This window comes from Rousettus aegyptiacus, unplaced genomic scaffold (genome assembly GCF_014176215.1).
Source record: "Rousettus aegyptiacus isolate mRouAeg1 unplaced genomic scaffold, mRouAeg1.p scaffold_m13_p_13, whole genome shotgun sequence".
Classification (NCBI taxonomy): Eukaryota; Metazoa; Chordata; class Mammalia; order Chiroptera; family Pteropodidae; genus Rousettus; species Rousettus aegyptiacus.
Genome location: NW_023416288.1, coordinates 43,570,713 through 43,587,580, shown reverse-complemented (window position 1 = coordinate 43,587,580; position 16,868 = coordinate 43,570,713). Strand labels below are relative to the sequence as shown.

At 51.6% G+C, this 16,868-nt stretch overlaps 1 protein-coding gene across 3 annotated transcripts in view; it reads right to left on the bottom strand.

Moving 5' to 3' along the window:
- Nucleotides 1-11,384: 11,384 nt before the first annotated feature.
- The window catches only part of ZNF277 (zinc finger protein 277), a 64,216-nt gene continuing 58,732 nt past the window's right edge, over nt 11,385-16,868 (bottom strand). For 2 of the 3 annotated variants that reach the window (XM_036230500.1, XM_036230499.1), the window contains exons 8-12: nt 16,664-16,731; nt 15,761-15,857; nt 15,044-15,086; nt 13,892-14,066; nt 11,385-11,737 (exon numbers count right to left, since the gene is read on the bottom strand). In XM_036230500.1, coding sequence (XP_036086393.1) covers nt 11,551-11,737; nt 13,892-14,066; nt 15,044-15,086; nt 15,761-15,857; nt 16,664-16,731 — 570 coding nt within the window. In that variant the 3' untranslated portion in view covers nt 11,385-11,550. The remainder of the gene's footprint in view (nt 11,738-13,891; nt 14,067-15,043; nt 15,087-15,760; nt 15,858-16,663; nt 16,732-16,868) is intronic. The other variant, XM_016123389.2, reaches the window with a different exon arrangement.

Here is a 16,868-nt window from a genome sequence, read left to right as displayed (position 1 = left end):
GGCCAGCAGGGTTTCGTAGGACCCTGGAGGAACCTGCGTGGAAATGGGTGTCACAGGAGCGTTTTGGGCAGAGAAGAGAAAAAGCCTGACTGACGCCTTGTCAGGAGCCCTCTGTCTGTGACCGGCCACTCGCATTCCTGTCACAGCTGCCCGACCAGAGGAGCGCAGGTACAGCCATGGAGGAGAGAGGGCAGCGGCAGGATGGACAGGACGGAGAGGGCCCTGGGCACGGGTGGGGCAGGGCTGCGGGGAGCAGCAGAGGCGAGAGGGCGGGGTCCACCGCTGCTGACAGCGAAGGGCCGTGGCCCCCGCAGAGATGGAGGTGTGTGCTCAGGTGTCTGACGGCTCGTGGCCCGTCCACCTTCGCAGCCCGGAGGCTTCTACAGCCAGGGGCGTCGTGAGGGACACACCGGCACCGAGGTACTCAATGAGGTAGGCCTTCCTCAGGCATTTGCAGAACTTGGGGCCAGGGAGCCCCTAAGTCTCGATACGTGTAAGTCACAAATCAAGCTCACGAACTGTTAAGTAAAACATGTTCACTTCTCCTACCTTGACAAATAAACTTTCTTGACAAAATAGGTAAATACGTGTGCGATTTGGAAGGTGGAAAAGTAGCAAATACAACGGAAGTAGATTATTACTGTGCGTGTGTGTGCTACATTGATGGTCTGGCGATGTTCGGAAGGGAAATAAAGATGCGCGTAATTCACAGTGCGTTTCAAGTTAATTCCACACATTTATTTTTCTTGCCTTCATTTCACTAAAAACACTAATTATGTAGTTATAATCAGGATTTCCACATAATTTGAGTTCTAGTGACAGCAATATCAAATTAGACCATGTTTCTTGAGTAAAGTTTTTAGTTTTTTTGCCTTAATTAGTGACAATTAGAATTGTCAATAACTTGTTAAAGCAATACATAGGCTAGAAACAAAGCATGAAAGTTAGATGTCATGTTCAAACATTATAATGGGGTCTTTTAGCAGAAATTATTACAAAATGTTTTGATTTTATCCTATAAATCAATAGCGCTCAATCACCCTTTTCTTTGTCTCTCAAAGTAACATCTAGAGCTATCCAGTATTTCCTAAATTCTTCTCATTTCAAAATTTTCAATGCTGAGCTATTATAAAGAAAACTAGAAAGAGCACATTTCCATATCCTACTAGAAAGAACTCAAAATCTCAGAACTGGCCTAGGTCTTCCTGAAGTGTGAATTTAAATTAAAAAAATATATATTTTTTTAATTGGGAGACTATATGAGTCAACATGCAACAAACGATGAAAAAAAGCATCAGTAATGCTTACAAATTCAGTCGTTATTACAGAGATTGATAATGTGGTAAAAAGGAAGTCAACAGTGGATTGACCCAGGGGAGGATGTGGTCAACATAATGCAGTCGGCAGCAAACCGCTCTTCTTTTGAAGTATCTCACATCATAACCGAACTGAAGGAATGGCGGCAGGCAACTTCCAAGAACCGCTAACAGAACATAGGGACGCCTGCAGGAGCCATCTAAGATGGATGGAGACAGGTGCTAGGGGCTAGGCAACAACACTTCTCTGAAGAGAGTTACTGGAGGAGACAAATCTCACAGGAGGAGGTAATTAATCCAATTGTTTCCATGAACTTGATCTAGTTGCTACAGTGTATCTAGAACATTCATGTGACTGTGACATGACGGTATGGTCATCTATTTATAATACAGCAACAAGGACACGATACAAAATTACAATAGTCCAAGAGTACTTTACATAGATCAAGAATTTGATATTTTGATTATTCACTAAAGGGATATATCTTAACATTAACTGCATAAGGGAAAACAGTTAATTAGAGAGCAAGAGGAAGAAAGGAAACCGAAGGAGGTTATCTACAAAGAAAGAGGATTGGATGGGCTGAGCCCTCAGTGGACTGACATACCAAAGTAGCCCTATATTCATGCACGACTCCTATGGTCACCTCTCATAGCATATCGATCACATCGGGACGCGGCCGGAGCCCCGCGCCGAAGGAGCCTGGAGGAGGCAGAGCCGCGCCCCATCCTCGAGTCCCAGGAGCATCCTGCAGCCGGGCCCCAGCGCCAGGCCGGCGGACTGGGCGGGGCGGCGACGACGGCCACGCCCCCTCCTCGGGAGGCGGGGCTGGCGCCGGGCGCCACACCCCATTGGCTGAGGCTCGCAGGCCCCTCCCTTCACTTCCGCCCTCTTCCCCTTTCCAGGTGTGCCACTTGGTCAAGGCTCCAGGGTCCAGGGTCGCCGGAAGCAGCTGACCTTCTGACTTCCTGTCAGGTCGATAGTAGCCTAAGCTACCTCACAAGGGAGCCTAAGCTACGTCCTTCACCCCCTGTGACCTCATCACAAAGGCACGGTGTCACCTCACATCGTTGCAGGAAGAAGGGTGAGCACAGGAGATTATTTTGGGAGCAACCACATTCACGGAGCTCTCACTGCAGTGTCTTGCTATAGTGTTCTTTTTTGTTATCAGTTATTATTGTTGGTCTTTCACTGTGCCTAATTGTAAACTAAACTTTATTATCGGTGTGCGCACACAGGAAAAACAGCGTATGTGGGGTGCGGTGCTCCCCGAGGTTTCGGGCATCCCCTGGGCGTCTTGGAATGTACCCCCCACCCCGTGGATAAAAGGGGGGCGCTGCTCTTCCTCATTTGCAGCTCACATTCCAGCCGAGCGCAGCTTCTGGAGGACCCAAGGGAAACAAGGATCATGTCAGCCACGTGATAATGCTTTGGAGCCCTTTGTCTTCTCCCCTCTCCCATCAACTTGCTTCCTAAACTTTAACTGTTCCAGTTTTCTCTTTTTAGTGCTGCCCAAAGCATTCTTTCTTTCTCCTCAGGCCACGGAGCTGAAAGCGGCCCCAGACTTCACGCCCTGCGGGCTGAGAACCACCCCTCCCCCTTCAGTATATTGCTTCTTCCACGGTCCCTGCCGATCCCCAGCGGAGGGAACCTCTGGACACTTCCATGTTACATTCTGGTACCACTCACACATACGCAGTCAGTATAAATTGGTGCTAATCGTTTAATAGCATATTGCCCAAGATTAATCGTGTTTTTAAACAGCAATTAATCCAAAGAATGACTCTCTAATGAGGATTTGGGCAACACTTATGTGGTAACAAGATCGTGCCTTCCCTGTATCCTTCCAGAAGCCCGGTTCTTGGCCCACATGCAGCCCCTTGGCGCCCTCAAATACCGAAGAGCATTAAAACAACAGAAATAACAAGTGACCGCGTCCTTATTACATGCTAGCCATGGGGCCGGGCGTTTCACATTCCTCTAAAGCCCACACCAGCTTCGACTTGGAGAAACAGCTGAGGCTCGCCCCTGGAAAGTGGTGGGTTGAAAACCCACTCAGCTATTTTGACTTCCAGCGCCCAGCCTGCTGGAAGAGGAGGAAGCAGCTCCCAGCTGGCGCAGGCCGGGGCTGCCGGGGCAACAGCTCGGCAGCTCACCACAGCCTCCATCGGGCATTTTATCGTTGAGAATGTTCAAAGGGATTGTTCACCATTTAGGGTCCGAAAGAATATACCAGTCCGCGGAGACAACATTTGAGTGGGACATTCTTAGATCAATAGAAACATTTCCAGAATTTTTGGTAAATTTTCTTACCGTAAAGCTTAAAAGCGATACGGAAGCCATTGACGTGTATGTGCGCTGTTAGAAAAAAGGCCTTCCATTCGGAGGTGGGAGGTGTCACGGGCGGTGATGAAGAGCTGTTACTCAGCCACGTTCGCTCAGGAATTCAAGTCTAGACTTTAAGGAAGGTCAGTGGATTCTGACGCACACTCAGAGAGAAGCAGGGTGCCGTGGGCTCAGCCCTCCGAGGACCGCAGTGCTGGAGCCCCGGTGCGCACGTTCGGTTCAGCGAGTGACAGCGACGTGGTAGCCGCAGAGCACGTGAGTCGCCTCCCCTCCAGCGCAGCGCAGCCCAGCTTCGCGAAGGCCAGCTCGTCAGTGGTAGCCTTTTTAGGGAAATGTGGAGAAGTGGTATCGGAGTCCCTCACCCAGCCATCTCAGCAGGTCCTGGTGTCTCCCTTGTGAAAGTGGCAGAGGTTTGGGGGCCGGGTAGGGTGGCTGTGACCATGGGGATAGTCATAATATGTCAACACTGGACCCAAAGAGGTCACACGAAAGTGACTCCTGGAGACAGCAAGATGCGTAGTCAGGAGGGCGGTCGAGTGACAGTCCCTCTCCCAGGAGGGCCGGTGGCTATGCTACAGTCTCAACTGCAGGTTACTAACTTGGGGTCCCTGGACCCTCCCTGAGGGGGTCTTCTGAACATGAATGGGGAAAAAAATGACATCTTCATTGTCCTGCATGCGGGGCTTCCTGGGGCCGGCGTGTCTGGAGTGGCGGAAGGGCGTTCGGGGAGCTTGGGCCAGTGTCCGTGGAGCAGCTGGTAAGGGGCATCACCGTACCGGTAGCAGCCCCGGGGGGGTGTGACATCGGCACGTAGTGGTTTCCTTGGCACAGTGCTGTGAGCTGCTAGTCGTTTCTTCAGGAGCTTTCCGGGCATCTGGGGACGCATCGTCAACACTCGGCAGAAGTTCGACAGCCTTCCCCATGGGCAGAAAGATACCAGCACAGACGAGATAATCCAGGGCCATGACTTCCTCTCCAAATGGGCCTGAACTATGGGGGCTGGGAGGTAGCTTGTCACTGTGTCTGTTCCTTCTTGCTGGCCAGGGACGGTGACTAGGTATCATCGCAGAGGCCAAACCCCGCTGATTTCCGGCGGCTGCTGGGTGAGCTGTGTTGAGTAGGATTCTCAAGTTCTAACAAGTCGCAGAGAAGGAATGGTTAGCACGGCGGGGACGTCCTCACTCTAGACCAGCCTTTTTTTTTTTTTTTTAACTTTGCTTTGTGTATCATGGACCCCCTTTGCCACCTGGTCAAGCGTGGGGACATTTTTTTCAGAATAATGTTTTCAAAAATAATATTATATACAAAGGAAACCCAATATGTTACAGTTATAAAAACACTAAGGCACAGGAATACAGGCGTGCCTTTCGTGGTGGGTCCAGTAGCTGCGAATTTTGAAGCAGTGATGAGCGGAAATGGTATTTCAAGATGCGTGCAATGCCTGAGTGCGATACGAACATATCTGTGGTTTCTGTCATTAAAAGCACTGTTGATTCCACCATGATTTGTTGCCTACAATCATAGGAGAAGAGAGTTTAAGTTTAAGGATCGTGACAATAAAGATATCTTTTTTCTCCCATTCATGTTCAGAGACCCCTTGGGGAGGGTCCAGGGACCCCAGGTTAGGAACCTCTAGCCGAGACTGTAGCTTGGCCCCAGCCCGATTTGTCACGTTGTTCTCTAAGACACCCAGGACCTGTGTCCCCTGAGGTCGAGTTGTGCTTGCCAGCAGCTAGTGCTTGTTTATTTATCTTAATGCGCTTTGTCCCACGATTCCTTGGAGGGTGGTGGGGGAGGCACACAAGTGTCCTTTTGATTTTCGCCACGGCCCAATTCCTAAGAGGACAGAAAACTCGCCCCGTCGTGTGAATTCCCTGGAAGCTCACGTTGCCTAGTGTCCTCAGACTAGAACTGCAGATGCCAAGTCCCCTGGCACTGAGCGAGGGGACAGCTCCTGTCGCAGTGTGTAAGGCTGGAAGCAGTCACCCACGGGCGACTGAGCCAGAGGAGAAGGGGGACTCAACAGAACTACGATGTCGAGGGCACGTCGGGGGGGAAGGGCTGGCACCTGCTACCGCACTGCTCCTGAGGTTAGGCCTTCCTGCGGGTGGCCGGATTCATAATTGTCTCCCGGTAAACTAGGAGTGGAGAGATCGTTTTCCACCCAGAGACCTCTAAATAAAAATCGGCAGTAGACTTTCACGATAGCACGAGTGGAATCACCTGGGAATGACACTTTTGCGATATGAAATGAAACTCAAACTTGGTCATCTCTATTTACTAGATTTAAACTGTAGCTGTTATTTCTGGGAAGAAAAAAAGTAAACAGCTTCCACCTGGGACATCCAGTCTTGTTGCTCTGAGGCAATGGCGACCCAGCGTCTGGGCGTAGCTGCTGGTAAACAAACCGCCCGGCAAGGCTCCTGGCTCGTCAGCCCCCCGAGCCGTCCGCCCAGGTCTTACTCCTTGCCCTCAAGTCTGCTCTGCAATTACCTGCACAGTAAAGTTTCCATTGCAACTGTTTGCCCCCTGGGGACAGCCCCGACACCTCCCGCAGGATATAAGAATAAGGCATAAAACAGGTCAGTACTCATTAAAACTTTACCATGTGCTGAGCACTGTTTTAAAAACCTAGGAGGTAGCCAGAGTTATTATCTCCATTTTACAAATGAGAAAACTGTAGCTTTGAGAAGTTAGTTTCTCCAAGACCCACAGCCGATAAATGGCCGAGTCAAGATTCGAACCCAGGAGCTTTTGACTCAGAAGCGCTACTTCTAACAGTATGCCGGTGTTATTAAGTCTGGACCATGGACTTTTTGACTTAAAATCCCTCAGGGGACTTGTAGAGAAGTCAAATTTCTCATTCCCACCCCAGACCTAGTGCATCAGAATACGATGCTGGGGTCTGGCGTGTGCACCTGAAATGCGTTTCTTAAGTCTAAGTTCCCGGTGACACACTGTCGGGCTATAGTCTCCATCACGGTGTTCCGTGAACTCGCTTGATTTCACACCTTCATGGGTAAAATCGTTTAGCGTATGCGTTTTCCCTCTCAAGCCAGCGAGTTGGTGTCGGCATGCAGCTGGGCTGGGTCGGTGTCGGAGATCGTAGAACCGAGGCCGGCATGTATGGGCGGGGGGTGGTGGGGGAGGATGCCAGGGGCCCGGGAGGAGACAGAATGACGTGGGCACACGCGGAGGAACGGGAGGGAGGCCTGGCTGCTGGGGGCGTCGCGGGCATGCGGGACGATGGCCCGGGGCAGGTCGGAGATGCAGCCGGGGCCTGCAGGTCACGTAGGAAGTTTAGACTGGCTTCCACGTCCCATGGGAGGCCAGCCGTAGCAGCTGGGACGCCGTCCCATAGGTAAGAGGAAGCCCCACCTGAAGGGCTTGAACCGTAAGGGACTTTGGGGCTTCATTTCTGACATTCTGTTGACTTTGCTCCTTTCTGGGTTCTCGGGCTAATTTCTCTCAAGGTGGCGAGATGGCTCCGGCAGTGACCAGACACACGTTTTTCTTTTCACCAGGGCGGGGAGAGTCCGGCTTCCCTAAGCTACTTAACAGGATTCCTCCCCGTCCTTGGGCTTGGGTTAGCCCGACCCAGTCACAGTGGCCGTTGACTTCTGGTCTCTGCAACAAGGTTCTTCATCCGAGCAGGATCCCTCCCCCTCGAAGCCAGGGCTGGGGTCAACCCCAAATGGCGCAGCTGCTACTTAGTGAGGGTGAAGTGACCCCCACCCCCAAATAACTTGGAAACTGTCATGACGAAAGGGGCTGGGTGAGTAACCGAGGCAGCTCTTTATGCCACGGGAGGGGTCTTAGGGCTCACTGGCTGCGGTGAGGAAGGCAGACCGGGGGAGCCCGCAGGCAGGAGGGAGGCCAGCTGGGGGACCATTGCAGCAGCGCGGCCCCGAGACTGAGATGCGGGTCGGAGACGGGACTGACTGGCCTTGGTGATGGGCTGGGTGGCGGAGGAGGTGCTCGTGGTCAGACTCTGGGGCTGTGGGGGGCTCTCAGTGCCCAGCTTGGGGCTTCATCTTCGCTAGCAGTGATGGACGTGTTGGAGTGGGGTTGCCTTTCGTGAGAGTAAGAGAGAAACTCATTGTTTTTTCACTTTCTCCTCCTCCATAAACATTTATTTTTAGTTTTTACTATTTACCACAGCACATCCTTTTGATCTAATGTTTTCCAAATGACGAAAACACCAAAATCATAATTTTTGGTTTTACTAGGTTTTTATTTACTGCTCACCCTGTACCCAAGTCAATTGACTGAGAATAACTTCGAAAATCTGTTTTTGTAATTTTACAAGCCCCCAAAGAAACAGCTTCCTTTGACTCTCAGAACGCTGTGAATTAATACTGGGCTAACTTACTTGAATGTTTTCAGTTTGAATGAACATGCTTGCAGTGCCGTTCGGTTCTGCAAATTGTTATCAGCAGGGATTGATCGCGCTTTAGCTTTTCAAAATACCAATTATAAGGCATAAGAGTTTGGCTGCTGCTCCTGGCTTACTCCTCCAGCTATCCATCATCCACAGCTTATTAAAATGGTGGACTTAACCTTCAGGGAGGCTCTTTTTCGCAGACCAGGCAAAAGTCGCTGTGATTTGATGCTCTCGTCGGAAGCGGGTGGGTTCGTTCATTCTGCATATAAATTCAGCAAAGTCCTTACGGTGAAGAACTCATTCTTGTTGTGGTTGAAAGTTTGCCTCCCTCATTCATTGAACAAACTCGGGATTGGCTCTGTCTCATCTTAAATCCCCACGTTTTACTATGTTGTGTGTGTGGTGTTTTTCCTCCTTGTGGACGAGTCTCCACCCCTCTGATCCCGTTTTCTCACCCTCTCCTTACCCTTGATGAAGTTAGAAATCCCCGGCTAATACCCGACAACACTGCTCTGACGGTCCAGGGAGATGACGCACAGCAGGGTCGCGGGGACGCTCACCTCCACGGGAAAGGCTTTCGTTTGCGGCAGGTGACGCCCGACGCTCTAGCGGGCACCGACAGGGCCTCTCGCGTTACACCCTCCTCAGCCTGGGTGGCAGGGCCTTCTCCCGGGACCAAGGGCACGGCAGGCGGGAAGTGCCTGGGACGCAGACCCTTCAGTCTCGACCACGAGCAGGGCCGCTGGAGGGGAGCTGTCCCCACTCCTGCCCTGGCGGCGGTGAGCGGGCGTCTGCGGGCGGTGCTCCGCGCCCTCCCGGAGGTCCTCGGAGCGGCTGGCCCGGCCCGGCGCAGCGGCCGCCGCATGGCCGTGCTCCGCGCTCCTCCCGTGAACGTCCACGCCCCGTACTGCTGCTGTTTCCCGGCTCTACCGCGCGAACAAGTGCCCTGCGCTCAGAGTCTTACCTTACGGTCCGTTTCTGGTGGGACCTGAAGGGGAGCAGAGTTTGCCATCCCAAAATGTGCTTCTTTGGGATACTGGTTATTATTTACTTATTTTTTTTAAAAAGACTTCGGAAGAAATTCGGACTTTCCCCCTAACTACCTAGAAGAATTTAGAAGAAGACTCGCTCCAGAGGGAGCTATCGTCATAGGTCACGTTTTTATTTTATTATTACTTTTTTTCTCCCTTGTTTGTCAAGTGACCTTTAATTGAAATATTCTCCTTTGGAGGTCACCGGCTGGGCGGTCCACCGCCCCGGTGCCGAGGTCACCTGTGACGTCATGAGGGTGGTGGCCGCCGGGCCCCCGGATCCCTTTAATGGTCCCAGAGTTCCGTAGCCGCATCTGCTGGGGGATGTCGAGTCTCATCAGAAGCGGCATCTCCACTGCGCTCGAGGTCTTTCAGCTTCTCTCTGGCCCTGCGGCTGCTTCGCGGGCCCTGACGGTGACTAGGGCGGAGGCGCCAGGCCCCGCCTCAGCCTGGGCCTGTCTGTTCCAAGGGGTCAGTTTGCTGCGGTCGCTGGTTGCTTTGGCGATGTCATCACCAACCTTTTCTGGAGACGGGCCCAGGGGCCGACCTCGGGGGCCGGGGCCGGCGTGGCATGGATTTCTCCACGGGCGGGCGCACCTCAGCTATAGAACTCCGGTCTCTGTGGGGCCGAACTTCGGCGGCCTGGTGGAGGCGGCCGGCGTCGGATGCACCTGGATTTGGGGCGACCGAAGAAAGCTGCACCCTGGTCTCGAGTAGAAAGCTGAGAAGGGTAACTACGGTGCAACACGGACCAGGGCTGATGGGCGGGGAGGAACCGACAGGGCCGTTTGGTCTAAGGCCTCCGTGTCCCATTGTTGAAGTCGGCCCAGCAAACGCTTGTGCACCAGACATTTGCCTTTCCCTCTCCATGCGACTTGCCTTCCTCCCCTTTGGAGTCCCAGACCACATGAGAAACCCGCTTTCTCGCTGGCTGAAGATGGCTTACAAGCCTTGACTGCCTGATAATGTCCTTGAGCCCCATATTCTTAGGGCACCCCCATTCATGCATACATAATTAGACTTGGTTATTTTCTCCCGTGAATGTCTTCTGTCATTTTAATTGTGGGACCGGCCAGAAGAACTAAGAGGGGAAGGGGGACATTTCCCCTGCCCCACAAATTCAACCTAAGCCCCTATGCCGACGGTCCTTCAGAAAGCGCAGCTCCCCAGGGCCACCGGGGAGTCCTCTGGCCTTCCCGCCCAGCCTGCTCCCGGGGGGTCTGCCTCTGCCGCACCTCCCGACGGCGGGGGCTCAGTGTATGTCCTGGCAGTGCGAGGCGGGGTCCCCGTGACCCTGGCCATGGCCCCCGTCCCCGAGATGGTGGCCCTCCTAGCGAATGCCTCTGCGCGCGAAATGCTCTGGCTCCTCCGTGCTCCTGCGTGCGTTTCCCGGACAAAGCCGTCTCCTCGGCCACTGCCATGGCCACACCCGGGCGTCAGCGCCGGGATGTAACCTGCCCCACCCACGGGCCGGCGCGAGTTTTGGCCGTTGTCCCTCTGGTCGCCCCCTCGGCCCGGGGCCAGCAGCGCGCACTGCGGCATCTGGCCTTCCTTCGTCTGGGCCAGTGTTTCGGCCTTCGGTTTTCACGACCGTGGTTTTTGGAGAATACAGGCCAGTTATTTTGCCGCTGTCCCTCAACTTGGCTTTCTGCTTCTTCATGATATTCACATGACTCATTTTTGGGAGGAATCCTTAAAAGCGACCTTTTATCTTCCTCACTGCAGCTTATCAGGAGGCATACAATATTTGTCTTATAACTGATGTTTCAAAAAGGCATTTTTATGAGAAGTAGGGAAAACTAAAACATGGCATTAAGTTAGTTAATTTTGTTAGATGTCGTAATAGTGTTATGGCTTTTAAAAAAAATGGTACATATCTGTTAGCTGTGCACATATACTGCAGTGGAAAGTGAAGTTTTTCGGCTCCACACCGTTTCCAGGGAGTTTGGGACTCTGGGCAGAGCGCAGTAATGAGGACACCGCCGGAACCTGGTCATTCTGAAACAGTGTCCATTTGCGCATCGTCTGGATCCTTGACCATTCTTCCTGCCCGCCGAGGCGCCCTGTGTTGGCCTCGCTGACAGCTTTCCCGGTGTCGTGGCCGAAGCGCACACCCGTCACTCTGTGACTTACTGGGAGAAGCAAGCCTGTGGGGAAGGGACTGAAACCACTGGTTGAAATTTGGTTTATAAATAATGGGAACATTTCATTTCTTTGTGATTTGCATGTCCTCGTTACAGATATTTATGAGTCTATCAAAATGAGATCATTTATGATGATTGTGTAATAAAATTTTGGAGCCAAAATAACAAAAAGTCCTCATTTTATTTTTATGTTTTATTTTTTGGGAAACGTTTTTTTTTAAAGTCTCTTTCACCAAGGACTAACCCTTTGCTGACGTCCACATTTAAATCACGCTTTCACGTCCGTCTCCGAGGAGAACACGAGGAGCTGCTCGCGCGGCGGCTGCCGCTAGTTTTCCGGGCACCTGTGCAGCCGCACCTGGTTCAGGATGCTGCTTTGTTTCAGAGCACGCAGTTTCGACGTGTCTTCACCGATGACGGTGACGTTTCCGTTGTGTTCCTGCGCTGTCAGGTCACTTTCACTGTCCGACAGTGTACACAGCAGAGTGTCATTTTCGTAGGTTGGAAAATAATACCTGAAAAAACCACAGGTATATTGAATAACCAAATTATAAATTATCCAGAATGTGTCTAGGCAGCTGAATGTACATGTTATTATAATTTTGCTAGGTTTCCGTGCCAACAATTTCAATAGCATCTTGCAAAGGTTGTAAGGGAGCCAACTCTAAATGACTGTCACTTTGACCTGTGCTGACACCATCAGTCTTACTGGTCTCCTTGCCAGTTGGCTGTTCAGCCTTTGCTTGATATCCACCATGATAAGGAACTCGCTGTCTTAAAAGGCAGCCCACTCCGGCATGGGACAGCAGTAATACCTCCTCATGTGACACTAAAAATGACACCCTTTTCAGTTCTACTCAAAGGTCCTAGCTCTTCCCTGGAGGGTAACGGAAGTTCAAAGACAGTTACTTTTTCATACACAAATCCTTTAACTGTCTGATGAAAACAGCTGTTTCCCTTTGTGGTTTCCTGCCTAGCCTAATCGTTACTGGTTCCATCACTCTAGGTGATCCACAAATAAAACACACACAGTTTTACGTTTGTTACCCTGGTTCCTGGACACACTTGGGGAACCTCTAAGGATTTCGACCTACGTAAGAAGAATTTTAGGAACAAGGTACCAGGTTCGACTGTGCCTCCTACAAATCTGTGATTTGTAGAAAAACTAAAGCCTTTTGTATTAAAGGGGAAACATTAGAGCTTTTTGGTTAGAGATTTTTCTCTTTTTTCTTTTGGTGGGGGTGCTGATTTAACATTCTTTGAGAATAGAGGAACCTCCAAGCAGGTAGAACCCCACAGCCTCTCAGAGGTCACCTCAGCTGAGGTTATCCAGAGAGATGTGAGAACTGGCCCAGGAGGCTGGACTGGCAAAGGACACCTGGGAGTCTGACGGTACCTGAGCAGGTACGAATCAGCAGACCAACTGCTCGATGTTTTTAATGTGCTGAGATGCCAAATATATACCCAAAGTCCTAGTCATTGTACACTCTTTAAAACAGTAATTTCTAGTTTATCTAAATGAAATAATGAGATAAGTTTATAAAAATATGCAAGCATGTAGATTTTCATGATATCACTATAAGAGTAAAAAGAATTAGTATTTGGCACCCATTAAAAAGAGGTAGCAAGGGAGGTAAATAAGGGTAAAAGGGGTCCAACATTTGGTGATGGAAGGAAATCTAACTTCGGGTGGTGAACACAGTGCGATATATATATGATGTATTGTTAAATTGTACACTTGAAACTTATTTGATTTTCTTAATGTTACTCCAATAATTTTAATTAAAACATAAAAAAATAAATACAAGAGCAAGTGATAAACCGAGAAAATATTTCAGAACATGTAGCTGGCAAAAGACTTATTTGTAGAATACATTAAAAAAAGCTTCCAGCTCAATCACAAGAAATGAATCAAATTTAAAAATGTGCAAAAATTTCGGACACGTTACCAAGGAAGAGATCTAGATGGGAATAAGGACGTGAGAAGTTGCGTAACATTGTCAGTCGTCAGGGAAACACGAATTAAAACTACGATCAGTTACCACTACAAACAAGTTAAATTCACAGAATCGATCAGACCAAGTGTTGGCCAAGACGTGGAGCGGCTGGAATGCTCACACACTGAGTGCGGAGGCGAAATGTCACCACCGCGGTGCGAAACCGGCGATTTCTTAAAAAGGTAAACACACGCCTTTCGCACTGCTCGGCCACCCCACTCCTTGATGTTTGCTTTAGGACAGGGAAGCCTACGCCCAAAGAAGGCGTGCTCGGCAGCGCTCGGCCTTGACGGTGCCGGCCTCGTCCTGACTGTGGCGATGGCTTCGTGGGCGTAAGTACCTGTCAGAACTCACTGACCTGCACGCTGAGTGGGGGTGGCCAACTGTCTATTACATTTCAAAAAGGCTGTAAAAATAAGAAAAAGCTGATGCAACAGATATGTATCAGCGGGGAACAGATGTTTACAATGTTTTGTTAACAAAATGTAATTTAAAAATCTATAATTCTGTATCTATTTACATATACATCTAAATGGTTACACTGGTAAAAGAGGATTGCTTTAAAAATAAGGTTTCTGAAGATTTTTTGCTTTTATGATAAACAAGCATATCTTTTTTACATAAGTTTAAATTAATGAAGTTATGCAACGATGGGGATGGAGCGACACTCACTCCGGCTGATCCCACGTCTTCATCTCGGGAAGGAGCGACGTGTGTTTAGCTTCCGCCATGTGAGTCCGCAAGTCTGCTTTGGACTTAAACCTCACGTGGCAGCCATAGCATCTACACTGGTGGATCTGCCTCCGGATGAAATTGACCAGTTTCACTTGCTGATAGAAATTGAGTCCTGAAAAATGAAAGTATACAGACTCGTCCGACAGCTGGTCAGACACATTTTTGCACTCTCGTAATGTTTTCAGAGAGTCGTTTCTCATGAATCGACTTGAGGCAGAGCAGTTATAAAGCTGGTAGATCAGCGACCGCCAGCAGTTAGGGCCTGTGTGCTGTCACTGTTGGAATCACCTTCCGTGTGGTAACACGGCTCGCCCTCCCCAAACCCCGTCACAGACGTGGTATTATCACGTCCACGTCACGTATCAGGAGATGGTCCACGGTCGTGTAGCTATAAGTGGCAGAGACGGGACATGACAGCAGGCTGTTGACTCCAGAGCCCACGCCGTGGACTGCCGAGCGAGTCGCACACCAGAGTCTAGGTAGGTGGTCACTGACCCGCAGCTGGGCGCCGAGCCTGTCTTGTCCGGGCGCCGTCGGCAAGTCAGTACTGTCGTTTAAATGCCCTGAAACTTTCTGTCACAGGGCTACTGAGCACGATGCAATTGCACACGTCTGTGAGAGATGCCCTGGCTGTACCCCCGAGCAGTCGGCGGGGGTCCACGCACACTCCCCACCCCCTGCAGTGTTCCGTTCACTCAGGCCCAGCGTCACCCCGCCGGTAAGTGCGGGAGCTGGAACATGACCCCGTCTGTCATTAACGTCCATGCTCTTCCCATGAACCCCTTTCCGGCGGATGTTAACCATTCACGAGTGTCTTATTTGAAGCATTCACATTTGCGGGAAAGAGGGCAAAAGGCTACATGAAGTCGAAGACCACATTTAAACATCACAGTCCAAAACGGATGCGACCCGCTGGCCGGCAAGACCGGAGCAGGGGGGTGTGTGTTGCTGTGCACAGTCGGGTCACGGTCGGGTCACGGTCGGGTCACGGTCGGGTCACGGTCGGGTCCCTGCCGAGAACGCGGCGCTGCTTACAGGACAGTGCCCAGAGGCGGGCGCCACGGGGAACGGCTCCCCAATCAGACTCACCCAGCTCTGACTTTACTTTGAGGAGATTGAATTCGTGGGCATCCTAGGAGGAGGAATGAATACAGCTGTGAGCACATTCGCGTTTAACCTTCCGGGCCGTTTACCTATCACGGTGGCCCTCTGTCCCCAAGCCGCGGCACTGCGCAATCTCTCTGACACGCTCCGGCATGAACAGCTGGATCACTACTAGTCTCAGGTTTCACTGTAAGAGTGGCGTCCAGAGGGAACGCGCCACCCGGGAATTCTCTCCTAGTCCTTCTCTCCAAGTCTGTGTCACCGGATGGAGCCGCGCCCTCCCCGCCTCCGAGACCCAGCCACCCCCAAGGGCCTCGTGGATGACAGCGGCCTCCCTCCTCATTCACCAGTGCTGGGAGCCCTGGGGGGAGACCCAGGACCCGCCCCCGAGCTGGGCACCGCTCACGTGGCTGCAGAGCCTGTGTCCTAAGCTAGAATGACCTCAGAGCGTCTCGGAGGCTGGAGGGCACCGCGGCTCTGTGAACGGCCTCAGACACAGCTCACCCCGGCCAGGCGCCGCTGCTGGGTGGCCCTGAGCTCTGGCTCTCCAGGTGGACGTGGCCAGTCTCCTGTTCGGCTCAGAGCGCTTTCAGGAATGGGATGGTGACCGGGAACCCGCAGCCACCATCTGATGAGGCCGCGGTAATTCTCAGCTTTCCCCGTGGGGACCAAACCACGTGCAGACGGGCGCCAGCCCCTCACCTCCATGTGCGCACGCAGCTTCTCGATCGTTTCCGCCTGCTTTTCGCAGAACAGGCAGACGGCAGAGGCGGGGTGCTCCTTCCAGTCAGACCAGTCGCTGCGGCGGGAAGAAAACGCACAGGTGGAGGCGGGGCGCCCGCATTAACCGCGACCGCGAGGCGCACGCACTGCATGCTGGGGGCGCGTGTCCGCGTGACAGACGGTGTGTTAAAAAGGCAAACCGAGCCCCTTTCCCGTGGGAAGTACCGCTGGTTTCAGGTGAGGCGGGGGTTAAATCCGGTGTTTGGTAGACTGACAGCTCAAAAAGCAGACAGGACCCTCCCCCGCCCCTTTCACACCATTTCCTCATCTCCTTGCATTTCCTTTATGAGACATTGTCAAATTCTTGTCATTCCTAAACCAGGAAAATCAAAATCCCCAGAGAGAAAAAGGCCAACCAGTGCTGAACGAGAAGAGGATGAACACGGGGAACCCTGGCGGCTGAAGGGAACCCTCCCCGCCGCGCCCGCAGGCGAGGCCGGCAGCGCCTGGCGGGAGCCGCCGAGGGGCGAGGCCGGCACGGGCGAGCCCGCAGCCCGCATCCTGTCCCCTCTGCGCCCGCAGCCCGCTCGCTGCAAGATCTGGGGCGTACTTTTCTCTGAATGACCTGTCCCTTGTGTGGTCACTGAATAGTTTTCATGGCAAAACATTATTTAGTTGGAATAACAGTTGCCTCAAGTGACTTTTATGTCAAAGTTATTTTGGATTCGCTGTATTACACGAAAGTATGCGTGGCTTAGAGAGCTTTTCTTTCTTTCATTCTATCTTTTCAGAAGGACAATTTAAAATCAAAGGGTTTTTAAACCGAAGAGTTTTTGTAAGACGATTAAAGAACTGTTTAATCAGTGGCAGAAGGAGCCTTACTCGTCCTGAGGGCCCAGCAGCTCCCGATCGTCTTCAGACTGAACTTCTTCCCACGATTTCCCAAGTTCCTGTGGAGGAAGGACGGGGGAACGGGGGGAACAGGGGGACGTGGGGGGGGCGGGGGAGGAGGGGAGCAGGAGGGAGGGAGGAAGAGACAGAGAACTTAATAGACAACACAAAACCCAAGCGTGCTCAGATAGCTTTC